General features: G+C 44.5%; 3 protein-coding genes across 3 annotated transcripts in view; 2 read left to right on the plus strand and 1 right to left on the minus strand.

The window, feature by feature from the left end:
- Nucleotides 1-26700, minus strand: part of LOC309530284 (uncharacterized protein) — a 435057-nt gene that overhangs the window by 305389 nt on the left and 102968 nt on the right. The window lies entirely within an intron of this gene.
- Nucleotides 1-26700, plus strand: part of LOC309530381 (uncharacterized protein) — a gene marked incomplete at its 3' end in the record, with an annotated part of 54276 nt that overhangs the window by 17127 nt on the left and 10449 nt on the right. The window lies entirely within an intron of this gene.
- Nucleotides 5460-14968, plus strand: LOC309530342 (uncharacterized protein). The gene is made up of 7 exons (XM_082219224.1): nt 5460-5509; nt 5692-5736; nt 7719-8206; nt 8401-8482; nt 8754-8836; nt 8955-9081; nt 12747-14968. The coding sequence occupies exons 3-7, from the start codon at nt 7805-7807 to the stop codon at nt 14390-14392; spliced, it is 2340 nt and encodes a 779-aa protein (XP_082075350.1). The 5' UTR covers nt 5460-5509; nt 5692-5736; nt 7719-7804; the 3' UTR covers nt 14393-14968.

Genomic DNA, 26700 nt, shown 5'->3' on the forward strand with positions numbered 1-26700 from the left:
CAATAGTACAAAAGGTTTGCTGAGACATGAACTCTGCACATGCACAGAGGCTAGATCAGCTAAAGAAGAGAGAGAGAGAGGACGGGGGGGGGACTGTAAGGAGGGAGAGGAGGTTTCTTCCAAATGTAAAAGAAAAGTCAGAACCATTGAGGGAAATCACCCTTAATCTGTCTTTGCCCCAGGGGCTACTTAAGACAAAAGGCTACAAACAAAAAACAAAAAACTAGCCCATCAAAAGTCAAGAGCTTTCCAGGTTCCAAATCTTAACATGCAAAATTCTTTTCACAGGTAAATATCAAAGCATTCCCCCCTGATTGGGAATTTTAGGAACAGCATTTCCTGACAGGCTTCTCACATGAAATAATTTTCCCTTTTAACAGGATATGTGAACCCCGATAACAAAGTGTTTGTCCCTTTTCCTCCCACAGCAACTTTCTTTCTGTTCTGTGAAACAAGTCTGAATCCCTGCTGTATTAGTGACCTCTATCTCTTTGTGCCTTTGACATTTTTTTAAGTTACAAATAATCTGTTTTCATTTATTTAATCAGTTTCTCCATGATGTCTATGAAGTTAATCGAAGCACAACCAAACATTGTTTGTGGAATGGTACTTGTTTACCTTTGGCCTGAGCATTTCTTACTAATTCTGTCATTTTGGCTAGTGCAAGGTACCTGCACAACTTTAAATTGCCATTCATTTTATTGGTATTAACTCATTTCCCAGTATTCCGCTATTAACATTACAGCTGATGTCACATCAAGAAACACTTTTATTTTCATTTGGGATGTTAGAATGCCAAAACAGATTACTTCAGGTTACTTATTAATTGTGTGTCTTAGCATTTATTTATTTTTGGTTCCTCATAGCTCATTTTTGTGTGTTTGTGTTTTACTTTGGGGGACATGTTCATCACATGTTGAAAGTCAGTCTCACGAAGTTCTTTTATTGAATAGCACATGGTGAATTTTAAGTTTTCCTCATTGTTTTTCCATTTTTTCCAGTCCAGTAGTAATATGTGTGGTTTTGATAATATCTTTGTACTATTTAATAATAGTTATTTTCTGAATCTGATGTCTTTGTGTCAAGTCCATTTTCATCTAACTGGTAATCTAATTTTTTGCTTTCTTTTTTATTTTTTAACCTTTGTATTTTTTACAGTTCTCTTTCTATACATGTGGAGTAATTTTTTATTTTATAATATGAAAAGAACAACAACAACAAAAATTAAGTGAAGGAAAGCAAACAAACTTAGCAGATAATCACAGTAATTATATGGAAATGTGATAATGAATAAAATGTTTAATCCACTAAGATTGTTATTATTTGCAGCTTCCCATGGAAACTGGAGGGCATCCTTTTCGCCTTTTGCCCCCTCCCTTTTCTAACTGTCTTTAAGCCCCAAAACCCTGCCCCTTACAGGATATCACTTCTACAGATGTGCAAGGATGAAAAGCAGCAACAACCCCTCATGGCTAAGGGGAGGAGTTGAATTGCAAGGACATTTTCTCACTTTTGAACCTTAAGACTGTGCTCCAGGATTCAAAAGATACATGCATAAAAGATCACAATTGTGTCAAGATATGTAACTGATATTTAATTAGTTTGTTTTGTATTATGTGTTATTATGTAAGAATGTTGAAATGTGTCTGACAGTGTGATTTCCACAAAGGGGGGCAATTTTTGTGTGTAATTGTTTTTATGTTTAATGTCTTATTGCTTACACACCAATGGAGAATTCTCATGCATTTTATACTTTCTAATAGCTCACACTATTGTGTAGTCCAATGTTTAGATCAACTTATAACCACATTTAATTGTTCCACCTGGCACCCTGCCAACTTTCCCTATCCATTTTAAAATGTGTTAAACCTCGTTTTGCCAAGGACAAGCTTCTGGATCCATAAAACACCAGGTACATGAAGGTGCATATGCTTTGGTTTAGCAGGAATGATCCCTTATAGAGTTAAATTGACTTATTTGGACAACTGCCCTTGTTAAGAATGGTTTTCTTTTAACAGATTGGTTTGAAGAGTTGAGAACCATGGGGCAAGATAAATTCAAATTGGACTCAGTTTGAATTGGGCACGTGTATCCAGGCTGCAATTAGCCTTTTGGTCCTTTAAGTGCAAGTGAGCAACCCCCATGCGTGCAAAACCACAGCCTATAATAGAATCCCATAGCTAAAGGCCAAGGCCAAGGCATCTCCCTCACGAGATGCCCAACCTATGTGCCAGCTATGGTGAATGCCAGGCAACATGGTTAAATGAAAGCCCCGAGGGGATTCAACAGACAGGATGTGTTGCTGTAGCACTATGTCAGTGTGAGACCACAGAAGAGCTAGCTTGACACCTGAGAAATACACAAAAATGGCGAAGGACAAAACACCAACTGCATTTTTCAGTCAATTAGACCTTCCTGCTAGGTGTAAAGCATAAAACACTATTGAGAATGCCACAAGTAATTTAGCAACAAAATACGAGAGGTGTTCTTTATATAATACCCTATATGCAGCTACCTGCACTGCTATACTTGCAAATGACCGTAAGAGGCATGGCTTGCAAGTCCCTTTCAGGTTTGCATAAAGCCACACATCCCATTCACCGAGATTTAGGGTGCGGAGAAAAGATTTGCAAGTTCTTACAGAACTTTAATGCAAATCTATCTCCGAATGGGGGACTGATACGGAACGGGGGGGGGGCAATGTCTTCTTCACTACAATATATTTGCTCAATTTCTCTAGGACTCCATCACCCCTCCCCTGTCCTCCATAATCTCTCAAGTAATACTGTCAAAATCCTGTTACAATGTATCCACTCTGTTTCTGCTTTTGCTCTCTAGTACAGAGTGGCTTAGAAATCACTGAAATCTTCAAAATTGATATAAAATCAGCCGTGGTTCTGATCTGCTCGTTCTCGGTGCCATTCAACTCAGTTCCCCTTGGACTCCATGATGCTGTCCCTACTTCCATAATCCCCAAAGCGGCAGGTCACGTACGCAGGAACTTCTTAATCCTGTCAGATAGTTTTGCAAATCCTTCCTTCGGGCAATACTAGGTGGCAGACGATGCATATCTCTGACCCATTGTCTTGCCACCACCGGTACTCAATAAATGTGTATCTATGTATATTTCCCGCTCCGCATATCCCCCCTCCCTCATCCGAAAATGCTAATTAATGTAATCCCACCTTTTCATAATGTATTCATGACGTGTAAAGTATATTCATGATGTAACTTGTGAAACCCAACCTTCCCATAATGTATTCGTGACGTTTCATGCACTGTATTCTGGGACATGGAGGGAAATCTCAAAAGTTCATGCCACCCCTTTCTCGCTGTTCAATCTCGCCTTGAACCTGTTGCGCAATAAACTTGGATCTTCTGCAGTTTGCTCCTGTGTCCGGCTGAGCTCATTTTCTTCCGCAGGGACCCACGGACTTAGTCCGATGAGCTGGGTGGCAGAGTAACCCCGCACCCAGAATTTTTCCGTAACAAGGGCTAGTGAGAAGAGTTTGAAACCTTCTGTGGAAGAAGAGCAGCCCAGTTGCTCTCCCTGCCCTCTGCACAGACCCCTCTGCCCTGGCCCACATCTGCACAGAGGTGTAAGGAATGAATGAATGAACCTTTATTTGCTTCAGTCATCGGCCATAGCAATAAAACAATATGATTTACAAAGAATATAGATTTAAAAAGTCCATTATATAAAATACATTTTAGGGTTTTGATTTAATAGTCAAATAGTGGATCTTATTCTAAGTGCCCCGGCTAAAAACCTTGCAACCTTTGCTGTCACCTGCTCATCTGGATCTGCCAAGAGAAAGGACGCTGTGACAGTGGTTGGGCAAACTGGAATGGACAATAAGAGAGAGGTGATAACCTCATTCCTCTTTATAAAAAGCGCAAGCCAAAAGAACATGCGCCAGTGGTTTGGTACTGCCGTCTCCACAGGGACATAAGCATTTTCTGTGTGGAATCTGCGGGAATCGTCCCTCAAGTCCAGCCAAGGGAAATACATTCAATCTTGCGAGAGTAAAAGCGTGTCTATATTTTAGAATCACTAAGTTATGCAGATAGGGTGCCAGAGAGTCGAAATGGGTGAGTGGAAAATAGTTGTACCATAGGCAAAATTTCCTTATTGTGGCCAAGTTGTTCTGGACTAGGAAGTGTAAGGAACTGAAAGGCAGCTAAAAACCCACAGCAATATTTACTGGGGGGGGGATGTGGGGCCTCCAGTCCCAGGAGGGGCAGTCTTCTTATTCCTCCCTCAGCTGAGACCTGGCTGGATGGAGACCTGAGAGCCACCTCTCAATATCTGGGGGGCTGACCCATGGAAGAGGGAGCCAGCTTGTTTTCTCCTGCCCTAGAGGGGAGTGTTACGGCTAAAATCTGGGTGCGGGGTTACTCTGCCACCCAGCTCATCGGACTAAGTCCGTGGGTCCCTGCGGAAGAAAATGAGCTCAGCCGGACACAGGAGCAACTGCAGAAGGTCCAAGTTTATTGCGCAACAGGTTCAAGGCGAGATTGAACCGCGAGAAAGGGGTGACATGAACTTTTGAAATTTCCCTCCATGTCCCAGAATACAGTGCAAAATACCTCCCAGTTACATCACGAATACATTAAGGAAAGGTTGGGTTACACTGGATTATCATATGGAGGAGGGAGGGGGGAATATGCAGAGGGCTGGAGATATGGAGGCGGGAGGGGGAATATGCAGAGGGCTGGAGATATGGAGGCGGGAGGGGGAATATGCAGAGCTGGAGATATGCGCAGATAAGCACATCCTGAGAAGACAATGGTCCATGTTTGCATAGTCTGTCACCTGGCATTGCCCGAGGAAAGGTTTGGCAGAGTGATTTTGACTGGATTACTTGAGAGATTATGGAGGACAGGGGAGGGGTGATGGAGTCCTAGAGAAATTGAGCAAATATATTGTAGTGAAGAAGACATGCCCCCCCCTTCCGTAACAGGAGGGAGCACCCAGAAGAAGGGACCCAGAGGACCAGAAAGCAGTTTCTGCTGCCTAAACAGCAGGAAGAAGAGCAGCAGAATCCCTTGGGAGATGGCGGACTCTCCTTCCTTGGAGGTTTTGAAGCAGAGGTTGGATGCTTTGGCTGAGATTCCTGCCTTGCAGGGGGGCTGGAATAGATGACCCTTAGGGCTCCCTCCCAGTCTAGGATGAGGTTCCTTGCTTCCTGCAAACCCCTTTTCCCTGCAACCTCTTCCTCCAGTTTCTGGCCAAGGGAGGGAGCGGATCACAGACCAAGCAAGAGCGTCCCCTCAAAAGGAGCATCTCTGGGATTCTGCAATGCAGGAGAGAAAAGGCAGAGAGGACTGAGCAGGGGGGACTCGGCTTTGCAAGGGTTAAAGGGAACTGAGCTGCATTCCTAGAGAGGACAGGAAGGAAGGGGGGGCCCGGGTCCTCCAGAGGAAAAGCCCCTCCCCTTCCTGCATGTGGGGGGGGGTTGCTTTCCTCTGCTGCAAAGGCTGCCTTGCTCTCTTCCACGGGGATCTGGTGAGTCTCTTCCTCCCCCCCCCAGGGTGCAGTGGGGAGAAGGTGGGGGTCCCAGGGATGCAGCAGGGGAGGGTGGCTCATGGGGGGGGGGAAGCCCCAGGGAGGAGGGGGTCCTGCCAGGGAGGGAGGGGGTTGCGCGGGGTTTGCAACTACAGTACTGTATGTCCTGCAATTCTATACAGGCGCTGCTTACTCCTTTGGGAAGGGCAGTCCTCTCCTGGGATCTGGTGAGTCTCCTCTCTCCCCCCCCCCCAGGGTGCAGTGGGGAGAAGGGGGGGGTCCCAGGGATGCAGGGGAGGATGGATCATGGGGGGGGGGGGTGATCCCAGGAGCAGGGGGTCCTGCCAGGGAGGGGCGAGGTCGCACGAGGTTTGCAACTACTGTACTGTATGTTCTGCATTTGTAGAAATGTGCTGCTTGCCCCTTTGAGGAGGTGTCTGTGGGTCAGGGGAAAAGGGGCACGCAAATAAACCCCCTTCAGATTTAGGAATCAGCCACGTCTATTAGCACAGGCTGCAGCCAGACAGAAAGCTTTGGACAATAGATAAATGCTAGAAATGGAAAGCAACAACAATCCCGACCAAGGCAATAAATCAATAAATCCTTTTGGAAGATGGAGGTGCCGAGTTGAACTGTGGAACTCCCTCCCACAGGAGCCGGGGGGGGCACCAACCCGGGTGGCTTGGAAGAGGATGGGGCCAGTTCATGGAGGAGGAGGAGAGGGCGGTGGGGGCTCCTGAATCCCCCAGGAGGCGAGCTTGGCTCTTTGTGCTCCAGTCCTGCAGGGGCACAAGGCAGGAGAGGCAGCAGGTTGCCCTGTGGTCAGAGGAGGCTGGACGCAGGAGGGACCCTCTGGCCTGATCCTGGCTGGCACACGTGCGCCCATTCAGACATGCCAGCCCCCAGAGGATCTTTGGAGACTGAACACAAAGCCCTGCTGAGAATCAGGGAAGGTCTCACCGTCCAAGGCAGGAGAAGACCTGCTGGGAAGGAAGCAAACCTGGGCTGGGGGTGAAAGAGGCAGCCCCCCCCCCAGTGCTGAGAGTGGTTGGGAGACCCTCTCTCTCCATCCCGTCCCCCCCCCCCGACTGAGCTACCATTCCTAGGGATGGGGGGGTCTCCTAGCAACTCTCAGCATCCTTAGCAAAGGACAGCTCCAGCCTTTTTGGAGAAAGCCAGGACTCTTGGAAGTGGCCTGATCCTGCTGCAAAGATGCAGTGCCGGTTGGGTCCTAGGTGTGTTTGATGTCTTTTTATTCTCTTTCTGGAATAACTTTCTACTGGGGTTTTGTATATCACAAAAAATAATACAACATATTTGCAGCAAGATCTGCAACATATGTTTCACTACTAGTGGTCTGTGTATAGCTTCTTAGTTCGTGAGTTAGTTTAAACCAAAAAAGAAAAAGGGAAAATTAAAAAAAAAATTGTCCAGTAGCATCTTAGTGACCAACTAAGTTTGTTCTTGTTATACAGTAAGCTTTCGTTTGCATGCACAATTCTTCAGATACAGACCTGTGTGTATCTGAAGAAGTGTGCATGCACACAAAAGCTTGTACCAAGAACAAACTTAGTTGGTCTCTAAGGTGCTACTGGGCAATGTTTTTATTATTTTATATATGTTGACTGTGTCAGACCAACACGGCTACCTACCTGAATCTGGAAAAAGGGTAAACGGGATATTCAGAATCCCACAGTCAAACACCTAGTCAAGAGCCCTTGTGGATGTGCTTGGCTTAAATAGGAGTAAAAGTCATTTTTCCTCTTAAGTGGCGAATGAAACAGGATAACATGCTCGTCTGTTGAGGAACCTGGGACAATGCAAATAGAATGCAATGATTTTTGTTTGAATTCAAATTTAGATCAACCAGATTGTGCCAAATGATAATGGTGTGTGTGTGTGTGTGTGTGTGTGTGTGTGTCTTCTTGGGCCTTTATTCTCCCCCCACATGAGCCTTAAGGGAACATGTTGGATCCAGGAGTACCCCAAGATTACTAAGAAAAAGGGACCCCACCTCAGTAACCCCCCCTCTCCCGTCTCCAGTTGCCTGCAGATTTGTCATGGTAATTTCCTGGGCAGAGTCAGGGCTGTGGTACAGTCCGACCTACGCTGGTTACTAGCAAGTCCCATACAAACTTGCTCAGGGAACCATTTTTCTTCTTCTTATGGTATATCAGCATTATAACAGAACAATGTATTTGCTTTGTAGTATTTGCACAGGATTTGGCACAGACAGAACTTGCCAGAAGACCACAGGGTTCCTTCCAATTTCTCAGAGGCTTCCTGAGAGCACAGATGGATCAGCGAGACTCAGCTGGCCTTGAAGCAGGAAGAGGCCATGCCAACCAAACTGGGAGCAGTGGGGGATTCTGGGAAAACTCTGTGCAGAAGATCCTGGGTGAGGAGGACACCCTCCGCTCAGAGGTGCAGAGCCAGCAATTGAGGCAGTTCTGCTGCCAGGAGGCCAAAGGACCCCGAGAGGTTTGCAGCCGAATCTACCACCTTGACCATCAGTGGCTGAAGCCAGAAAGGCACACGAAAGCTGAGATGTTGGACCTGGTGATCTTGGAGCAGTTCCTGGCTGTCCTTCCACCAGAGATGGAGAGCTGGGTGAGGGAGTGTGGAGCGAAGACCAGTTCCCAAGCGGTGGCCCTGGCCGAAGGTTTCCTCCTGAGTCAGGCAGAGGAGAGAAAGCAGGTGAGAGAGACTTTCCTCTGGATACTCCAAAGGGGCTCCAAACAGGATGAAGAACATAATGCTCTCCTGATGGCCCTTCCTTTTCCTAGGAAGGCATCTGTGGAATATGATTTCACACCCTTACAGTTTTTTTCTTTGTAATTCCCTTTCTAATATTTCTCACCTTTCTCTGTTTTGAATCCTTTCTTTTTCAGGAAAAGGATGTCTTTGCAGAAATGGACCTGGATTCCTGTGAGGCAGAGAGGCCTCCGTTGGACACCAGAGAGAGGCCACTGGGTAAGGAGGAAGGTGGCTTTTCTCATTCTGTTGCTTTCCCAACTAATCTGTGGGTTATTTTCATCTTGTTTTGGGGGGGACTGTTGGGAACAAGGGTCCAGAGGAGGAGAGATGTATTTCTGCACGACTAACATATGAAATGGGCACAAACGTCCAACTGCACTTAGCAGGAAAGGCTTTCTCAAAGCCCATCTGTAGTTAGAGATGCCCTGTTTCCCCTGTGAGAGACATGGGCACTCCTGGCATCCTGCTTATCTGTTTTCTCTTTCAGGAGACAGAATGATGCTGGCAAGACCTCCTGATCCGTCTTTTCATGGGGGCAGAAGGGAAGCAGCGGCTGTGGAACCAGATCAGGTCAGGGGAAGCTGCCTTGTGGGGACAGAGGCCGAAGGATGAAGCAATGTCATAGCTCAATGAGTGGTGGTGAACAACACTGTTGTCTCAGAGTAGGACATTTCAATTTTTCCTTCAGGGTCCAGTGTGCTTTGAAGATGTCGCTGTTTGTTTCACGGATAAGGAGTGGGAGTTGCTGGATCCTGACCAGAGAGCTCTGCATAAGGACGTCATGGAGGAGAATCGTGGGATCGTGGCCTCTCTTGGTAAGGCTTCTCGTGGGATCATAATATCTCGTTTTTATATTCAGAACAGCTCTCTGTGACAAACCTCATATATTTTCTTAGAATTCAACAGCGCCCCCTTAAATCACCCGGGATTACAATATTCCCACAATAAACCTTGAACTGTGAATTATTCTTTTCACCGTGAATGTTCTTCCTCCAGTTGCAGCTGCTTAAACAATTATCAGACAAGTCTGAATTGCCCAGGCAATTTTAAATGTAAACCTCTGAGTTGTTAGGGAAGTTGTAGTAGCTCCTTTCAGGTTTTCTGTTTTTGTTTTGCTCCTGTCAGTCTTTGGTTGACCAAAGAGAAGGCTGATTTTGGAAATGGAGGGGATTCCATGATGGAGCCAAACAAAATCCATTCAAGAGAAGAGCCAGGCTTATCTGAATCACAGGTTCATCTAAGGATATCAGTTGAGACTTCCAGTTTGCCATAAAAATGGCAATAGGGTGAGAGCCCAGTTCTTAGGAACTGACTCGGATCACCCCGGGGGGTCGGGGGAAAGCGAGAAGGTGAGCCCCCCAAAAGCCAAAGAGGGTTACTTGAGCCCCAAAAGCGTCCAGCAATGGTGGGTAGTAATGTTTATCAATTGACAGCATTTGCAGATGCCCTTGTAATAACTGTGGAAGACCCATGGGAAGGTATTGGCAACCTAAGACCCATGGGCCACAAGCCGCCCACAAGGGTTGTTTAACCATTCCACGAGCCGCCCCGGAACCGAGCCCCCCACTTGGCAAGTCCCCACACGCTGTGCTAAAGCGGCGCAGTGTGGCACGGGGACTTGCTTCCGCTGCGCCGGAAATCGTGTCTGCACCCACGGAGTGATCTCTGCTGGATTGAACTGCCCAGGCAAGGTAAATCTTGCTGTCCCCTGCCTGGGGGTAGTACATTGAGGGTCTTAAATTAGATCTATGAGTCTGCGCAAATAGCAGGTTTCAAATTGAACAAGGGTAAAATGAATATGTTGGTGAAAAATATGCTGGAACAACATAAAAACGAATTAAACCAATTATGGAACTGACAATAAATAAAAAGGTCAAATATTTAGGAGTTTCATTAACAAAATCTATAAATCTCTTTAAGGATAACTATACAACTACCTAGAGAGAAATAAAGACAAACTTAAGAGTTTTGGGGAATGATATCTGTGATAAAAATGAATGTAGTGCCGAGAATTTTATTTTTATTCCAAACAATTTCAATGGTTAGCGGAACAGGACATTTCAAAGAATGGCAGAAAGATATTTCAAGATTTATCTGGCAAGGGGAGAAGCCAAGAATGAAATGTAAGATGTTAATAGATTCCAAAGGCAGAGGTGGCTTCTCCCTACCAGGTTTAAAGTTGTATTATGAGGCGCCCAGTATTTGCTGGCTACAGGAGTGGAATATTTTTAAAAAACCAACCCCAGATCTTTTAGCTATGGAAGGACATGATGATAGATTTGGTTGGCATGCATATCTATTGTATGAGAAAGTGAAGGCACACAGAGGATTCCTGAAACATGTGGTAAGAAAGTCAATAAATGAGGTATGGGAGATATATAAAACTTTTTTAGAAGAGAAAACGCCGTGGTGGATCTCCCTGCTAGAAGTGATATCATGAAGAAACTAAATATGAGAAAGAATTGGGTAACATATAGGGAGTTATTAATGGAAGTGGAACAGCAATAACAATTTAAAAAGTTCGAAGATATAAGAGACCTTCTAACAGATTGGTTACAGTATCACCAGTTAAATGAGGTTTTTGAAATAGATAAGAGAAAGGGTTTTGCAAATGAAATATTGAGGTTTGAGAAGGAATTGTTGGAAAACAACGTAAAACTACTTTCACAATATTTTTTTTTTTTTAAAAATTAATGCCATTTTGCTGAATAAAAAAATCCTCTTAATACTGCCTTACTGGTGTCCCAAACTATTTTGCTGTTCATTCCTTTATTTAGGTTGAGTTCAAAAAATTATTTTAGCGTCAGTTTGGCCTTTTGCAGGATCTTATCACCGATTAATAGATTCTCATTTAGTCTCCATCTCATTGGTAGTTTTCCCTCTTTCTTTAACCAAACTGAGACTGCATTATGATCCAAAATAGTTTTAGGTTTTATTTCAGCTTTGCTAACTCTCAGTGTTAATTCCTTAGTTATCCAAATGGCATTTATCCTTCCCGCTGAGTTATTGGGTCTGAAATATGGGTATATTCTCTTTTAGTTGGGTGTTTTGTTCTCCATGCATTGTAAATGTTTAAAGTTTCTGTCATTCAAAATAAGAGAAGTAGTTTTGATTGTTTGTTTTCTGTTTTTCTCTTTGTTCTATCCAACTCTGGGACAGGCACTCCATTTAAATCACCTAGGAGAACTATCTTTTCTCCCACATATTCTGCTGTTGTTTCCTCAAGTAATTGGGGAAATTCACTTTTTTAAAATTTGGGGCATAGATACCAATAATTATGAATTTTTCTCCTTGGGCCAAAATCTCGATAATGACTATCCTTCCTTCTGGATCTTTAAATAACAGCATGAGCTGTGGTTTAGCATAAATCACTATGCCCCCTTTTTTGTTTTTTATCTGAGAAAACAAATTCTAGACCTAGTTTCTTATTAGAGAGAACTCTCCTGTGCTTTTGTATGACATGAGTTTCTTGCAAACATATCATATCTAGTTTTTGCTTATTTAAAGCATGCTCCATCTTAATTCTTTTTGCCTTGTCATTTAGTCCATTCACGTTCCATATTAGAATTTTTAAATCCATTGGGAGCTCGAAGGCTGTTCGTCCAGAGGCAAGCAGCAGCCATCCGGAAGTCCCATAACTCCATGTAAATTAGCAAAAATGTATGGAACAGGTTTTAACATTTGCTAGAAATGTAAAGAGAAAGAAGGCAACTTTTATCATATGTAGTGGAATTGTAAAATAATGAAAGAGTTCTGGGAAATGATATATAATGAACTAAAAAGCAGTTTAAAATGGCATTTGTTAAAAAACCCAGAATCTTTATTATTAGGAATTATAGGTGCAGAAAAACCGAAGGTGCAGAAAAAACATTTTATGTATGCAATGAAAGCCATGTGAATGATTGTGGCCCAGAGATGGTAATATGATAAAGTCCCTACAAGAGAGGAATGACAAACTAAATGGATGGACTATGCTGAGATACAAGAATGACTGGGAAAATCTGAAACCACGAAGACCAAGACTTCATTAAAGAATGGGGGAAATTCACATTGTATTTGGAAAAACACTGTAAGCAATTGAAATCTTTACAAGGACTTAAATAACACTAGTAATGTAACAAGGACTTGAGATACTATGGAAAAATGAAATAATACAGAAAGATAAAATATGCAGAAGAAAAGGATAAATATGTAACCCAGGGAGGGGTGGTGGGAAGTCCAAGAGTTCAAGAGAATCCTGTATTTCTTCTTATTTCTATTTGATTGTCTATGTAAACATTTAATTGAAAATCCAATTAAAAAAATTATTATATGAAGGATGTCAGTTGATCCCTGCTAATATATGCATCCAACCCTGTAGTAAAAACCATTCATCTAACCCATGTGTTATTCTTCTATTACCAATGTTAACAAGTATTCTTCATGAATTGTGGGCTCTTTTTCTCCAATAGGCACTAATCAATTTCTCTCTTCATTGCAGATGAACTGGAAATCAAGAACAAGGGTGACCAGGACATAATACCCACAATGGAGAAGCCTTATAAATATCTTGAAAGTGGAAAAAGTTTCCATTCCACTTCAGACCAAAGAAATCCCACTGGGAAGAAACCCTATCAGTGCATGGAATGTGGAAAGAGCTTCAATCATAGCTCCCATCTCACTTCCCATCAAATAATTCATACAGGGGAGAAACCCTATCAGTGTATGGAATGTGGAAAGAGCTTCAGTAGCAGGTCCTCTCTGAGTTCCCATCAGAGAATTCATACAGGAGAGAAACCCTATAAATGTGCGGAATGTGGAAAGAGCTTTCGTAAGAGCCACCATCTCACTTCTCATCAAAGAATCCATACAGGGGAAAAACCCTATCAGTGCGTGGAATGTGGAAAGAGCTTCAGTATGAGCTCGAATCTCACTTCCCATCAAATAATTCATACAGGGGAGAAACCATATCAGTGCGTAGACTGTGGGAAGAGCTTCAGTCACAACTCGTCTTTCACTTCCCATCAAAGAATTCATGCAGGGGAGAAACCCTATCAGTGTGTGGAATGTGGAAAGAACTTCAGAAGGAGCTCCCACCTCACTGACCATCAAAGAATTCATACAGGGGAGAAACCCTTTCAGTGCATGGAATGTGGAAAGAGATTCTGTTGGAGGACCGATCTCAGTTCCCATCAAAGAATCCATACAGGGGATAAACCATACAATTGCTTGGAATGTGGAAAGAGCTTCCGTCACAATTCCTCTCTTACTTCCCATCAAAGAATTCATAGGGGGAAGAAACCCTATCAGTGCGTGGAATGTGGAAAGAGATTCTGTCGGAGCACCGATCTCACTTTACATCAAAGAATTCATACAGGGGAGAAACCCTATCAGTGCGTGGAATGTGGAAAGAGATTCTGTCGGAGCACCGATCTCACTTTACATCAAAGAATTCATACAGGGGAGAAACCCTATCAGTGTGTGGAATGTGGAAAAAACTTCAGTACAAGCTCCAATCTCACTTCCCATCAAAGAATTCATACAGGGGAGAAACCCTATCAGTGTGTGGAATGTGTAAAGAGCTTTAGTACAAACTCCGATCTCACTAAGCATCAGAGAATTCATACAGGGGATAAACCATACACTTGCTTGGAATGTGGAAAGAGCTTCAGTCACAACTCCTCTCTCACTTCCCATCAAAGAATTCATACAGGGGAGAAACCATATAATTGCTTGGAATGTGGAAAAAGCTTCAGTAAGAGCTCCAATCTCATGACCCATCAGAGAATTCACAGAGGGGATAAACCCTATCAGTGCGTGGAATGTGGAAAGAGCTTCATTACAAGCTTCTGTCTCACCTCCCATCAAAGAATTCATACAGGGGAGAAACCCTATCAGTGCGTGGAATGCGGAAAGAGCTTCAGCTGTAGCTCTGCTCTCAGTTGCCATCAGAGAATTCATACAGGGGAGAAACCCTATCAGTGTGTGGAATGTGGAAAGAGCTTCAGGAAGAGCTCTGACCTCACTTCCCATCAAAGAATTCATACAGGGGAGAAACCCTATAATTGTGTGGAATGTGGAAGGAACTTCAGTACGAGCTCCTATCTCGCTAAGCATCAGAGAATTCACAGAGGGGCAAAATCCTAGCAGTGCATGGAATGTGGAAAGTGCCTCAGTCACAGCCACAATGTCACTTCCCATCAAAGAATTCATATGGGAGAAACCATACAATTGCTTCAGCTATAGCTCCTCTCTCAGTTCTCATGAAAGGATTCATGCAAAGGGCAGATAAAAACATCCATGATACAGCTTTAGGCTTCATGGAAAAACAACACCTCTTTACCCAACCCTTTGGCTGATTGACATCAAATGGCCTTTTAAAATGTGGTGTGTTGGGGGGGGTTACGGTTTTTTAATTTTTTTGTTTTGTTTTTTATATTATGATTTAATTTTGAAACTGCCCTGAGGGTATAGGGCATAGGAGGCAACACTTAAAGGCTGAGAGGTCTTTGTTTCTGCTTAAAATATTTGAGGGGCCACCCCCCCAGTTGATAGGCATTACCATTCAAATGGTGTGCATACACCACACCCTGTGATTGATTATGCAAGGCGGGACCTACCTCTCCCCCAGTATTTTATTCAAGTTGGCACCCCTGGTATAAGGTAGTATAGAAATTAAATAAATGCAATAATAAAATAATATCATCTTGGTCGTCTTCCTTTGCACATGTTCCAGCTTGTCAGTATCCTTCTTATTTATTGCCATTTTTAAAATTTATGTGCCGTTCATCTGAAGATTTCACAATATAAACATACAGGATGAAAGCATGGCTTTCCCAAAAACAAGTCAAGCCAGAGAAATATCTCGTCCCCTTTTTTTGGATAGAGTTACAAACTTTGTTGATCAGGGGAAAGCTGTGGAAATAGTGCATCTTGATTTCAGTAAATCTTTGAATAAGGTTGAATAAGTCAATGTTTATTCAATACATAAATTGTTAAGAATCCACCCAGCACTCATGGGAAAAGGTGGTGTAATATTTTAGAATAATCAAATGAAATTGTAACACATGGCAAGAATAAAGTGTATAATTTCATCAGGACAAGTGATTTGTTGTTTAATGTTGTAACTATCTTCTGTAGCATGAAAATAAATAAAAACAACTTTTTCAAAAAAGGAGGTAGGGAGCCATTAATCTGCTTGCATGTGTTGAGTGTTATTTGGACACTGTAAAAAGGTAAAGGTACCCCTGCCCGTACGGGTCAGTCGTTTCCGTCTCTAGGGTTGTGCGCCCATCTCACTTAAGAGGCCAGGGGCCAGCGCTGTCCGGAGACACCTCCGGGTCACGTGGCCAGCGTGACGAAGCTGCTCTGGCGAGCCAGCACCAGCGCAGCACACGGAAACGCCGTTTACCTTCCTGCTATAAATAATAATAATAATAATAATTTATTGTTTATACCCCGCCCATCTGGCTGGGCCTCCCCAGCCACTCTGGGCGGCTTCCATAAAAACCAAAAATACAATAAAATATCACACGCTAAAAACTTCCCTGAACAGGGCTGCCTTAAGATGTCTCCTGAATGTCAGGTAGTTGTTTATCGCTTTGACATCTGCTGGAAGGGCGTTCCACAGGGCGGGCGCCACTACCGAGAAGGCCCTCTGCCTGGTTCCCTGTAGCTTTGCTTCTCGCAATGAGGGAACCGCCAGAAGGCCCTCGGCGCTGGACCTCAGCGTCCGGGCAGAATGATGGGGGTGGAGACGCTCCTTCAGGTATACTGGACCGAGGCCGTTTAGGGCTTTAAAGGTCAGCACCAACACTTTGAATTGTGCTCGGAAACGTACTGGGAGCCAATGCAGGTCTTTCAAGACCGGTGTTATATGGTCTCGGCGGCCGCTCCCAGTCACCAGTCTAGCTGCCGCATTCTGGATTAGTTGTAGTTTCCGAGTCACCTTCAAAGGTAGCCCCACGTAGAGCGCATTGCAGTAGTCCAAGCGGGAGATAACCAGAGCATGCACCACTCTGGCGAGACAGTCCGCAGGCAGATAGGGTCTCAGCCTACGTACCAGATGGAGCTGGTAAACAGCCGCCCTGGACACAGATTTAACCTGTGCCTCCATGGACAGCTGTGAGTCCAAAATGACTCCCAGGCTGCGCACCTGGTCCTTCAGGGGCACAGTTACCCCATTCAGGACCAGGGAATCATCCACACCTGCCCGCCTCCTGTCCCCCAAAAACAGTACTTCTGTCTTGTCAGGATTCAACCTCAATCTGTTAGCCGCCATCCATCCTCCAACCGCCTCCAGACACTCACACAGGACCTTCACTGCCTTCACTGGTTCTGATTTAAAAGAGAGGTAGAGCTGGGTATCATCCGCATACTGATGAACACCCAGCCCAAACCTCCTGATGATCTCTCCCAGCGGCCGCATGTAGATGTTGAAAAGCATGGGGGAGAGGACAGAACCCTGAGGCACCCCACAAGTGAGAGCCCAGGGGTCTGAACACTCATCCCCCACCACCACTTTCTGAACACGGCCCAGGAGGAAGGAGCGGAACCACTGTATAACAGTGCCCCCAGCTCCCAGCCCCTCAAGACGGTCCAGAAGGATGCTATGGTCGATGGTATCGAACGCCGCTGAGAGATCCAGCAGAACTAGGAAACAGCTCTCACCTTTGTCCCTAGCCCGCCGGAGATCATCAACCAGTGCGACCAAGGCAGTTTCAGTCCCATGATGAGGCCTGAATCCCGACTGGAAGGGATCCAAATGGTCCGCTTCTTCCAGGCGTGCCTGGAGTTGTTCGGCAACCGCTCGCTCAATCACCTTGCCCAGGTACCTATTTATCTACTTGCACTTAGGAGTGCTTTCGAACTGCTAGGTGGGCAGGAGCTGGGACCGAACGACAGGAGCTGGGACCGAACGACAGGAGCTCACCCCGCCGAGGGGATTCGAACCGCCGACCATACAATTGGCAAGTCCTAGGCACTGAGGTTTTACCCACAGCGCCACCCGCGTCCCTATTTGGACACTGTAACACCCAGTAATTTCACATTATCTATGTGTTTCTGTGTGTTGAACACACATAATTGCAGGTGAGACTGAATAAAACACCTCCTAGGGAATTCCCCTTTACTGCTTCTGTATTGTTTCAAATGTGACTTCATTTACAGACAAGAACAAATCATATTTATTGATGAAAAATCATACCATCATCAGCTCAATAATCTCAACCCCAACAAACCTGTAGGTAGAAATGATGATAATGAACAGGAAGATGGGAGATGAGAGCTGGAGGCTGCCAAGGCAAGGACAGGCTGCCAACAGGTCAGATAGCCTTGGAAGCGTTGTCCACAGATGGTGAGGAAGAGCCGGTCCAAGCTCTCAGTCCTTGATCTCGGTGTTGGGAACGTCTGAAAGAAGAGCGGGAGGGGAAGGGTAAATATAAGAGATTCTGGTGTTGCCTTCTCAAAATTTATCTTCTGTACCATGACAATAAATAAAAACAGTGTTGTCCACAGACGGTGAGGAAGAGCCCTTAGTCCTGCTCCTGAAAGCTTGGCAGATGTGGAGTATTTCTTCACACATTGCCATGACTGAAAAAGCAATCTTAAAAAATTAAAATGGTATTACAGTGCTAAGAACGCAATTCCTGTAGTATTTGGCGTCTTAGCAAGCCCAGTGCCACTCTGCCAACTGTCTCACTCCCAGCCACCTAATCTGGAAAGCTGCCCTGTCATCTCTGCAAGGACTTCAGTGTCCCTTGAATTAGCAGTTCAGCATTTCTGGAAGTGGAAATGATATACCTTTGTATATTAGCATAAAAAAAATGCATGAGAAAGTATTACTCATTTATGATGGTGTTACGGAAGGGGGGGGCATGTCTTCTTCACTACAATATATTTGCTCAATTTCTCTAGGACTCCATCACCCCTCCCCTGTACTCCATAATCTCTCAAGTAATCCAGTCAAAATCACTCTGCCAAACCCTTCCTCCAGGCGATGCCAGGTGACAGACTATGCAAACATGGACCATTGCCTTCTCAGGATGTGCTTATCTGCGCATATCTCCAGCTCTGCATATTCACCCCTCCCTCCTCCATATGTTAATCTGTGTAACCCAACCTCTTCTTAATGTATTCATGATGTAACTGGGATGTATTTTGCACTGTATTCTGGGATATGGAGGGAAATTTCAAAAGTTCATGTCACCCCTTTCTCTGGGTTCAATCTCGCCTTGAACCTGTTGCGCAATAAACTTGGACCTTCTGCAGTTTGCTCCTGCGTCCGGCTGAGCTCATTTTTCTTCCGCAGGGACCCACGGACTTAGTCCGATGAGCTGGGTGGCAGAGTAACCCCGCACCCAGATTTTAGCCGTAACAGTTGGCTGCCCAACGCGGGGCTTGTGGTTCTCCCGAGCTGCTGACTGGGGCCCCCAAAATCTTCAGCCGGCTCCGGGCCATTTTGCCTGGGAAGATCCTTTTGGACCCCCAGCCATCTTCTGGGCGGTAATCGAAAGCCCTAGGAGTTCAGCCGGGGAGCAAAAGAGGGATCCAGCCGGCTTATTCATCGATCCCGGGATCATCATAGAAGACGAGTGAGTATAAGGAAAAAGGAAAATCCAGTGCACTGGTGGGAAGGGGGTGGAAGTCTCCTGGCAACTGAATTCTCTGCCCTCCTCTCTATCGCTCCTTCTTGCCTTTCTCTTGGTCCGGTTAGTGAGAGAGACCGTGGACCGCTGCTCAACCCGAAAAGGGGGTTCTGAGCTCTATCCCTTTTCCTTAAAATCTCCAGCCAGCCGCACCAATTGGGAGCCCGAAAGTAAGACGGAGAGACCCGACTTGAAAGATAGCCGACTCTCTGCAACGGGCATCCCAGTTGAAAGCAAGGGGTTGGAGCTCTCTTTCCGAACTTCCCGAGCGTCCTTGCTAGGGGGCAGGAAGTGGTCTTGCTTTCTATCCTAATCCCAGCCGCACTGGTCGAGCTACATACCACGTGTACTGTAAGCTCGCTTCCGAAAGCAAGGGGGATTTTCGACCCGAAATTCTATCCAGGGACCACCCGATCTGGCACCGCATGGCGCGGGCGTCCAGTAGGGCCCCTTTTCCTGAGATGTGACGATAGGTAGGAGGTTGCCAGGAGGGATAGCCCATGAGGAATTGGGCAGGACCGGCAGAGTGGAAAGAGACCCCAGGTTATAGGAAATAAGGAAATAAGGAAATAAGGAAATAGGAAATGGAACGCAAGGAACCGGATAGCTAGAGCTCTCTAAAACCCACTAAGGAAGTTGCCAGGCAACTAGAAGCCCCTTCTCCTCTTTACTATACGTCCCTGTACTAAGCATACCAAACCCCTAGACATACCAATCCTAATCAACCCCTCTCTTTCCCCCTTCTCTATCCCAGACACCCCCCCAAAAAAAGGAAAAAGCAAAAAAAAGCAACAACAGCAACGCATGCATCTATAAAGGGGTACCCAGTCAACCAAGCGTTGTGAGCCCTACCAGTTTGATTAACTGGTGGTGTGTTTGAAGAGGCAAGGAGGTTCATAAAACCATGTGGGACCTCCCTACTAATTTCACTTAATGAAGCCAAAGGTAGTGGCCCAACTCCTTGCAATAACCAACTAAAGGATGAGAATATATATGTTTACATGTTTACATGTTGTCTGTTATGTGTGTTGTCTGTTAATACATATATGAGAATATGTATGTTTACATGTTGTCTGTTATGTGTGTTGTCTGTTCTTTCTGTCTCTGGCAGACTGCCTTTCTTAAGTGTGCATAGTTTAAACTGCAAGCTTGCTTCAAAATTTAAATCTAAGGAAGTCATGCTGGATCTTAGCAGTCCTAAATAAGAGAAGATGAGAATGAAGTGTGCAAATGTTTACCCCACCTCTTGCTTTGCCCCAACTTTTGAGATTGTGAGTCTACAGTCTTATTTTAGAAGGTGCTTTTAACCTAATGTTTCTGCTGCAAAAGCCTAGTTGAGCACAACTGCTCTCTCAAGCTAAAATGCAGTGTATGTATTTCATTAAGCGTATGCCTATAAAAGTATGGTGTTCATTCTAAGAAAAATATTTGAGTCCAGTTTTAACTTTGATTTGGTTGGACAGAAGAGTTATTGTAAGGCTCCTGATATCAGTCTCTATAAGACTTCATGGCCTCTTTTGTTAGAAAATGCCCCCCCTCCCCCTTGCTTCACTCTGCCTCTTTCAGTTGTTTTCTCCCTTCTTACTTCTGTGCCAGGTAAATTTACTCCCGAGTAAGCTTCCTTTAAAGGAAACTGCAAAGAGGGGAGGGGGCAACACTTGTGTATTCCCTTTAAAAATCAAATCTAGGGCTGCTTTAACTGTGCTTTATAAGAGATCCTCTCCCTATCTTACGAAAACTGTTCACTTCTTCCTTAAATATCATTTCAAACTCACTCAAACTATCTCAAGATCTGCAAAAAGGGTTCTGTGTAAAGTTATGTACTTTTATTTTCCTCTTCCTTAGTACATGATATGAGCATAGATGTTTCCTTTCCCAGCTGTAAATCTGTACTTAAATGTGTATGCCTCTCTGGTAGTACAAATCTTGCTATGAACCCTGTATTTTAGGGTTGGACTAGATGACCCCAGGGTCCCTTTCAACTCTCCCAATTTGTGGCTGTGAGGTGATGTGTTGTAATTCAGCCCAGATTTGCTCTTTGTTTTTTAAAGGTATGAGGTGAAGCCATGATGTTTGAAGCAGAACTGGTGATATCAGGCATTTAAGTGATTACAGTGTTTATCTTTTTGTCTATTATTTACAAAAAATCAGACGTAAAAGTCTACTCAAAGTTTAAGCACATAAAAAATTCATATAATCAAGTAGAATTAGCCTTGACCAATGACTGGCCATTTTTACTCATAAATAAGAGAGCGGTTGATTGTTCCGCGAATGACCAGATAAAATGACCAATAATGATAGCCCTTTCCTGTACATAAAGGAAGGTGAATACTGTACTTGAATTACTGAGTTTCTCTTTTTTGTGTTTTAAAATCTAACTCTACTTTTAAAATCTACCCCTTACCTTTCCCTTCCTTATTCAAATTGAGCCAAAAGATGCAACATTTTCAATGGTATAAAAGGTTTGCTGAGACATGAACTCTGCACATGCACAGAGGCTAGATCAGCTTAAAGAGAGAGAGAGAGAGAGAGAGAGAGAGAAAGGAGGGGGGAGAGAGAAGGTTTGGAGAGCAGTGTGCTGCAGGGAGAAACCTTTCCAAATTTCCTTATGTAAAACTTGGAACCATTGAGGGAAATCATCCTTAATGTGTTTTGCTCCAGGGGCTACTTAAGACAAGAGTTAAGTACTGGACATGCCAAATTTTTTTTCACAGGTAAATATCAAAGCACTCCCACTGTGAGTTCCTCTCTTGAGTAGTTTCTCCCCCCCCCATGGGATTTAAATTTTATAACAGGGGTTTTTTTGTTTTTTGTTTTTTGGTGTGTGTGTATATGCCTATACATTGCCTATACATTTTAGGAACAGCATTTCCTGACGGACCTCTCACATGAAATAATTTTCCTTTTTAACAGAGTGTCCTTTCTTTTCTCCCACAGCACAAATGATAATGAGGGGATGCAAACAGTGATTTAAATACTCTATAAAAAGTAATTGCATTTGTATTTCTTTTCTTCCTTCTTCCCTTAAAGCCAAACAGCAACTTTCTTTCTGTTCTGTGAAACAAGTCTGAATCCCTGCTGTATTAGTGACCTCTATCTCTTTGTGCCTTTGACATTTTTTTTAAGTTACAAATAATCTGTTTTCATTTATTTAATCAGTTTCTCCATGATGTCTATGAAGTTAATCGAAGCACAACCAAACATTGTTTGTGGAATGGTACTTGTTTACCTTTGGCCTGAGCATTTCTTACTAATTCTGTCATTTTGGCTAGTGCAAGGTACCTGCACAACTTTAAATTGCCATTCATTTTATTGGTATTAACTCATTTCCCAGTATTCCGCTATTAACATTACAGCTGATGTCACATCAAGAAACACTTTTATTTTCATTTGGGATGTTAGAATGCCAAAACAGATTACTTCAGGTTACTTATTAATTGTGTGTCTTAGCATTTATTTATTTTTGGTTCCTCATAGCTCATTTTTGTGTGTTTGTGTTTTACTTTGGGGGACATGTTCATCACATGTTGAAAGTCAGTCTCATGAAGTTCTTTTATTGAATAGCACATGGTGAATTTTAAGTTTTCCCCATTGTTTTTCCATTTTTTTTTCAGTCCAGTAGTAATATGTGTGGTTTTGATAATATCTTTGTACTATTTAATAATAGTTATTTTCTGAATCTGATGTCTTTGTGTCAAGTCCATTTTCATCTAACTGGTAATCTAATTTTTTGCTTTCTTTTTATTTTTTAACCTTTGTATTTTTTACAGTTCTCTTTCTATACATGTGGAGTAATTTTTATTTTATAATATGAAAAGAACAACAACAACAAAAATTAAGTGAAGGAAAGCAAACAAACTTAGCAGATAATAACAGTAATTATATGGAAATGTGATAATGAATAAAATGTTTAATCCACTAAGATTGTTATTATTTGCAGCTTCCCATGGAAACTGGAGGGCATCCTTTTTGCCTTTTGCCCCTTTCTTGTCTAACTGTTTTAAGTCGCCCCAAAACCCTGCCCCTTACAGGATATCACTTCTACAGATGTGCAATGATGAAAAGCAGCAACAACCCCTCATGGCTAAGGGGAGGAGTTGAATTGCAAGGACATTTTCTCACTTTTGAACCTTAAGACTGTGCTCCAGGATTCAAAAGATACATGCATAAAAGATCACAATTGTGTCAAGATATGCAACAGATATTTAATTATTTTGTTTTGTATTGTGTGTTATTATGTAAGAATGTTGAAATGTGTCTGACAGTGTGATTTCCACAATGGGGGGCAATTTATTGTGTGTAACTGTTTTTATGTTTAATGTCTTATTGCTTACACACCAATGGAGAATTCTCATGCATTTTATACTTTCTAATAGCTCACACTATTGTGTAGTCCAATGTTTAGATCAATTTATAACCACATTGTTCCACCTGGCACTCTGCCAACTTTCCCTATCCATTTTAATATGTGTTAAACCTCGTTTTGCCAATGACAAACTTCTGGATCCATAAAACACCAGGTACATGAAGGTGGATATGCTTTGGTTTAGCAGGAATGATTCCTTATAGAGTTAAATTGACTTATTTGGACAAAGTGCCCTTGTTAAGAATGGTTTTCTTTTAACAGATTGGTTTGAAAAGTTGAGAACCATGGGCACATAAATTCAAATTGGACTCAGTTTGAATTGGGCAAGTGTATCCAGGCTGCAATTAGCTTTTTGGTCCTTAAAGTGCAAGTGAGCAACTTCCCATGACTGCAAGACCAGAGCCTGTAATAATAATAAGAAATCCCATGGATTTTGGCCAAGGCAAAGACATTTCTCTCAGGACGTGTCCGAAACCTGTGCCAACTGTGGTGGGTGCCAGGCTACATGATAAATATGAAAGCCCTAAGTGGATTCACCAGGGATTGCCACTACTGCGACACCATGCCGATGTGAGACCACAGAAGAGCTGCCTTGACACCTGAGAACACACAAATGGCGGGGGGGGGGGGAAAGCAAACTGCACTTTGCAGTCATTAGTGGACCTTTCTGCCTAAATGTAAAGCATAGATCACTATTGAGAAAATATTTCTTCCAAGGTGCTAGAATACCACAAGTAACTGAGCAACAAAATATTAATTTACGTGATATCCTATGTCTAACTATGTGCACTGTTACACCATTATATTTCTGTGCAAATATCCTTAAAGCAGCATGATATTTAAGTCCCTTTCAGGTTTGCATAAAGCCACACATCCCATTCACCGAGAGTTAGGGTGCGGAGAAAAGATTTGCAAGTTCTTACAGAACTTTAATGCAAATCTATCTCCGAATGGGGGACTGTTACGGAAGGGGGGGCATGTCTTCTTCACTACAATATATTTGCTCAATTTCTCTAGGACTCCATCACCCCTCCCCTGTCCTCCATAATCTCTCAAGTAATCCTGTCAAAATCACTCTGCCAAACCCTTCCTCCAGGCGATGCCAGGTGACAGACTATGCGTACATGGACCATTGTCTTCTCAGGATGTGCTTATCTGCGCATATCTCCAGCTCTGCATATCCCCCCTCCCTCCTCCATATGTCAATCCAGTGTAACCCAACCTCTCCTTAATGTATTCATGATGTAACTGGGATGTATTTTGCACTGTATTCTGGGACATGGAGGGAGTTTCAAAAGTTCATGTCACCCCTTTCTCTGGGTTCAATCTCGCCTTGAACCTGTTGCGCAATAAACTTGGATCTTCTGCAGTTTGCTCCTGTGTCCGGCTGAGCTCATTTTCTTCCGCAGGGACCCACGGACTTAGTCCGATGAGCTGGGTGGCAGAGTAACCCCGCAACCAGATTTTAGCCGTAACAATGGGAATATGATTTATCGGCTGTGCTGAGGACTGCAGGGCCTGCTCCCTTCCAAGGCTTTTTCCAACTGGCCTAGAGGGCGGGACCCAGGCCCTCACCCTCCCAGACTCCTGCTGCAGTGCCTAGAGGGTGGGGCTGGATTCATTGGAACAAACTCTTCGGGAATTGCAGGCGGGGGGGGGGTCTTCTACTATTGCTTCCCTGTTTCAAGTGTCTAATGTGTTTTAAAATGTTCTTAAGCAGTCTGTGGCATTTTTAGTTTTTTCTTCTCCCCCCCCCCTTTTGCTTTGTTGAGGATGGGATGGACATCTGGTTGGGGGTTAATTTAAGTATAATTGTTGTTGCTGTTTTGTTTTTGCTTTTTATTGTTTTATTAGCTGTTGTATAGTTTGTGTTTTGTTTTAAGGTCTTCCTGGGAGTGGGCCCCAGCCAACAGAATGGCTGGGGCAGGTTCCACGGGGGTGGGGGGTGCACTGCGTCATCCGATCTCAGTGACCACGGGGAGGAGGAGGAGTTACGCTAAGGCCAGACCGCGTCATTACCAAGGAAGCAGATTTAGTTGCTGTTTGAGGAGTATCCCTGCCTCTGGGTCTGGTCTTGACTGGAAGGATCCTGGAATCAGCAAGGGAGACCCACATCTTAAAGTGCTGCTGTGCAATGCCAGGTCAATGACTCACAAGACGGCTGTCATCCATGACGTGATCGTGGATGGAGGACTTGACCTGGCATGTGTAACAGAGACTTGGTTGGATGAAGCAGATGGGCCTGTCCTTGCCGCTGCTTGTCCACCAGGTTTCTCTTACACACAGCAACCCAGGTCATGAGGGCGGGGAGGGGGGGTTGCAGTGATTTTTAGGAAGTCATTAGTTTGCACCAGGCGTCCTATTGGGAAGACCCAGTTCTCTGAGTGCATGTTCTGTAATGTTGGGCAATAGGGGCAGTACAGGATTCCTACTGGTGTACCGACCTCCCCGCTGCACCAAGGATTCCCTGCCTGAGCTGCTTCAGGTCGTGGCAGATGGATGTTCTCCCAGAGACACGTAGTTTGGTTGTCCTAGCCGACACAACTTCACAAGGGGCCGCTTGTGACTTCGTGGAAAGCATGGCCTCCATGGGGCTGTGCCTGAATAAGTTTGGCCCAAATCATAGTCACGGACATGCCTTAGACCAGGGGTGTCAAACTCAAATTCATCGGGGGCCGCATCAGCAGTTTGGTCACCCTCAAAGGGCCGGTTGTATCTGTAGACTCTCCTTCCTTGGAGGTTTCTCAGCAGAGATCGGAGGGCCATCTGCCATGGATGCTTTAGCTGAGATTCCTGCATTGCTGGAGGTGGGACTGGATGACCCTGGGATCAGGGCCGGATCTAGCGGGGGGGGGGCGAGGGGGATAGGCGCCCCCCCCGCAAATTCGGCTTTAAAACGGTTCCATAAATATGCCAATCCATCTATGTCTCTCTGTGTGTGTGTGTGTGGAGAGAGGGCGCGTCCCCCCCCCAGCTGCTCTGGTCCAGCCGGGAGGGAAGGGGGGGGAGGCAGTTGCACAGGCTCCCCCCTCCGCCCCACTTGCTCCCCGTCTCTGGATCTCACTCCCCCCCCCCTTTCTGCGCTCCAGCAATTCAAGCTGAATTGAGAGACCAGCCGGGATCTCTTCAGGGCGCAGCGTGTCGGTCAGGTTGTGCAAAGCGAGAGAGGGATCAGCTGGGGGGGACTCGACACTGCAAGGGTTAAAGGGAACCGAGCTGCCTTCCTAGAGAGGCCAGGAAGCAAGGGGGCAGGTCCTCCAGAGCCAAGGCCCCTCCCTCCCCAGTCCTTTCCTGCAAGGAAGGGGGGGGGGGTGTTGCTTTGTGTCTCTGCTGCAAGGGCTGCCTCGCTGCCCCCTCCCGGGATCTGGTGAGTCTCCTCTCTCTCTCTGGGATCTGGTGAGTCTCCTCTCTCTCTGGGATCTCGGGAGTCTCCTCTCTCTCTC

This window comes from Podarcis vaucheri, assembly GCF_965113315.1.
Source record: "Podarcis vaucheri genome assembly, chromosome: 4".
Classification (NCBI taxonomy): Eukaryota; Metazoa; Chordata; class Lepidosauria; order Squamata; family Lacertidae; genus Podarcis; species Podarcis vaucheri.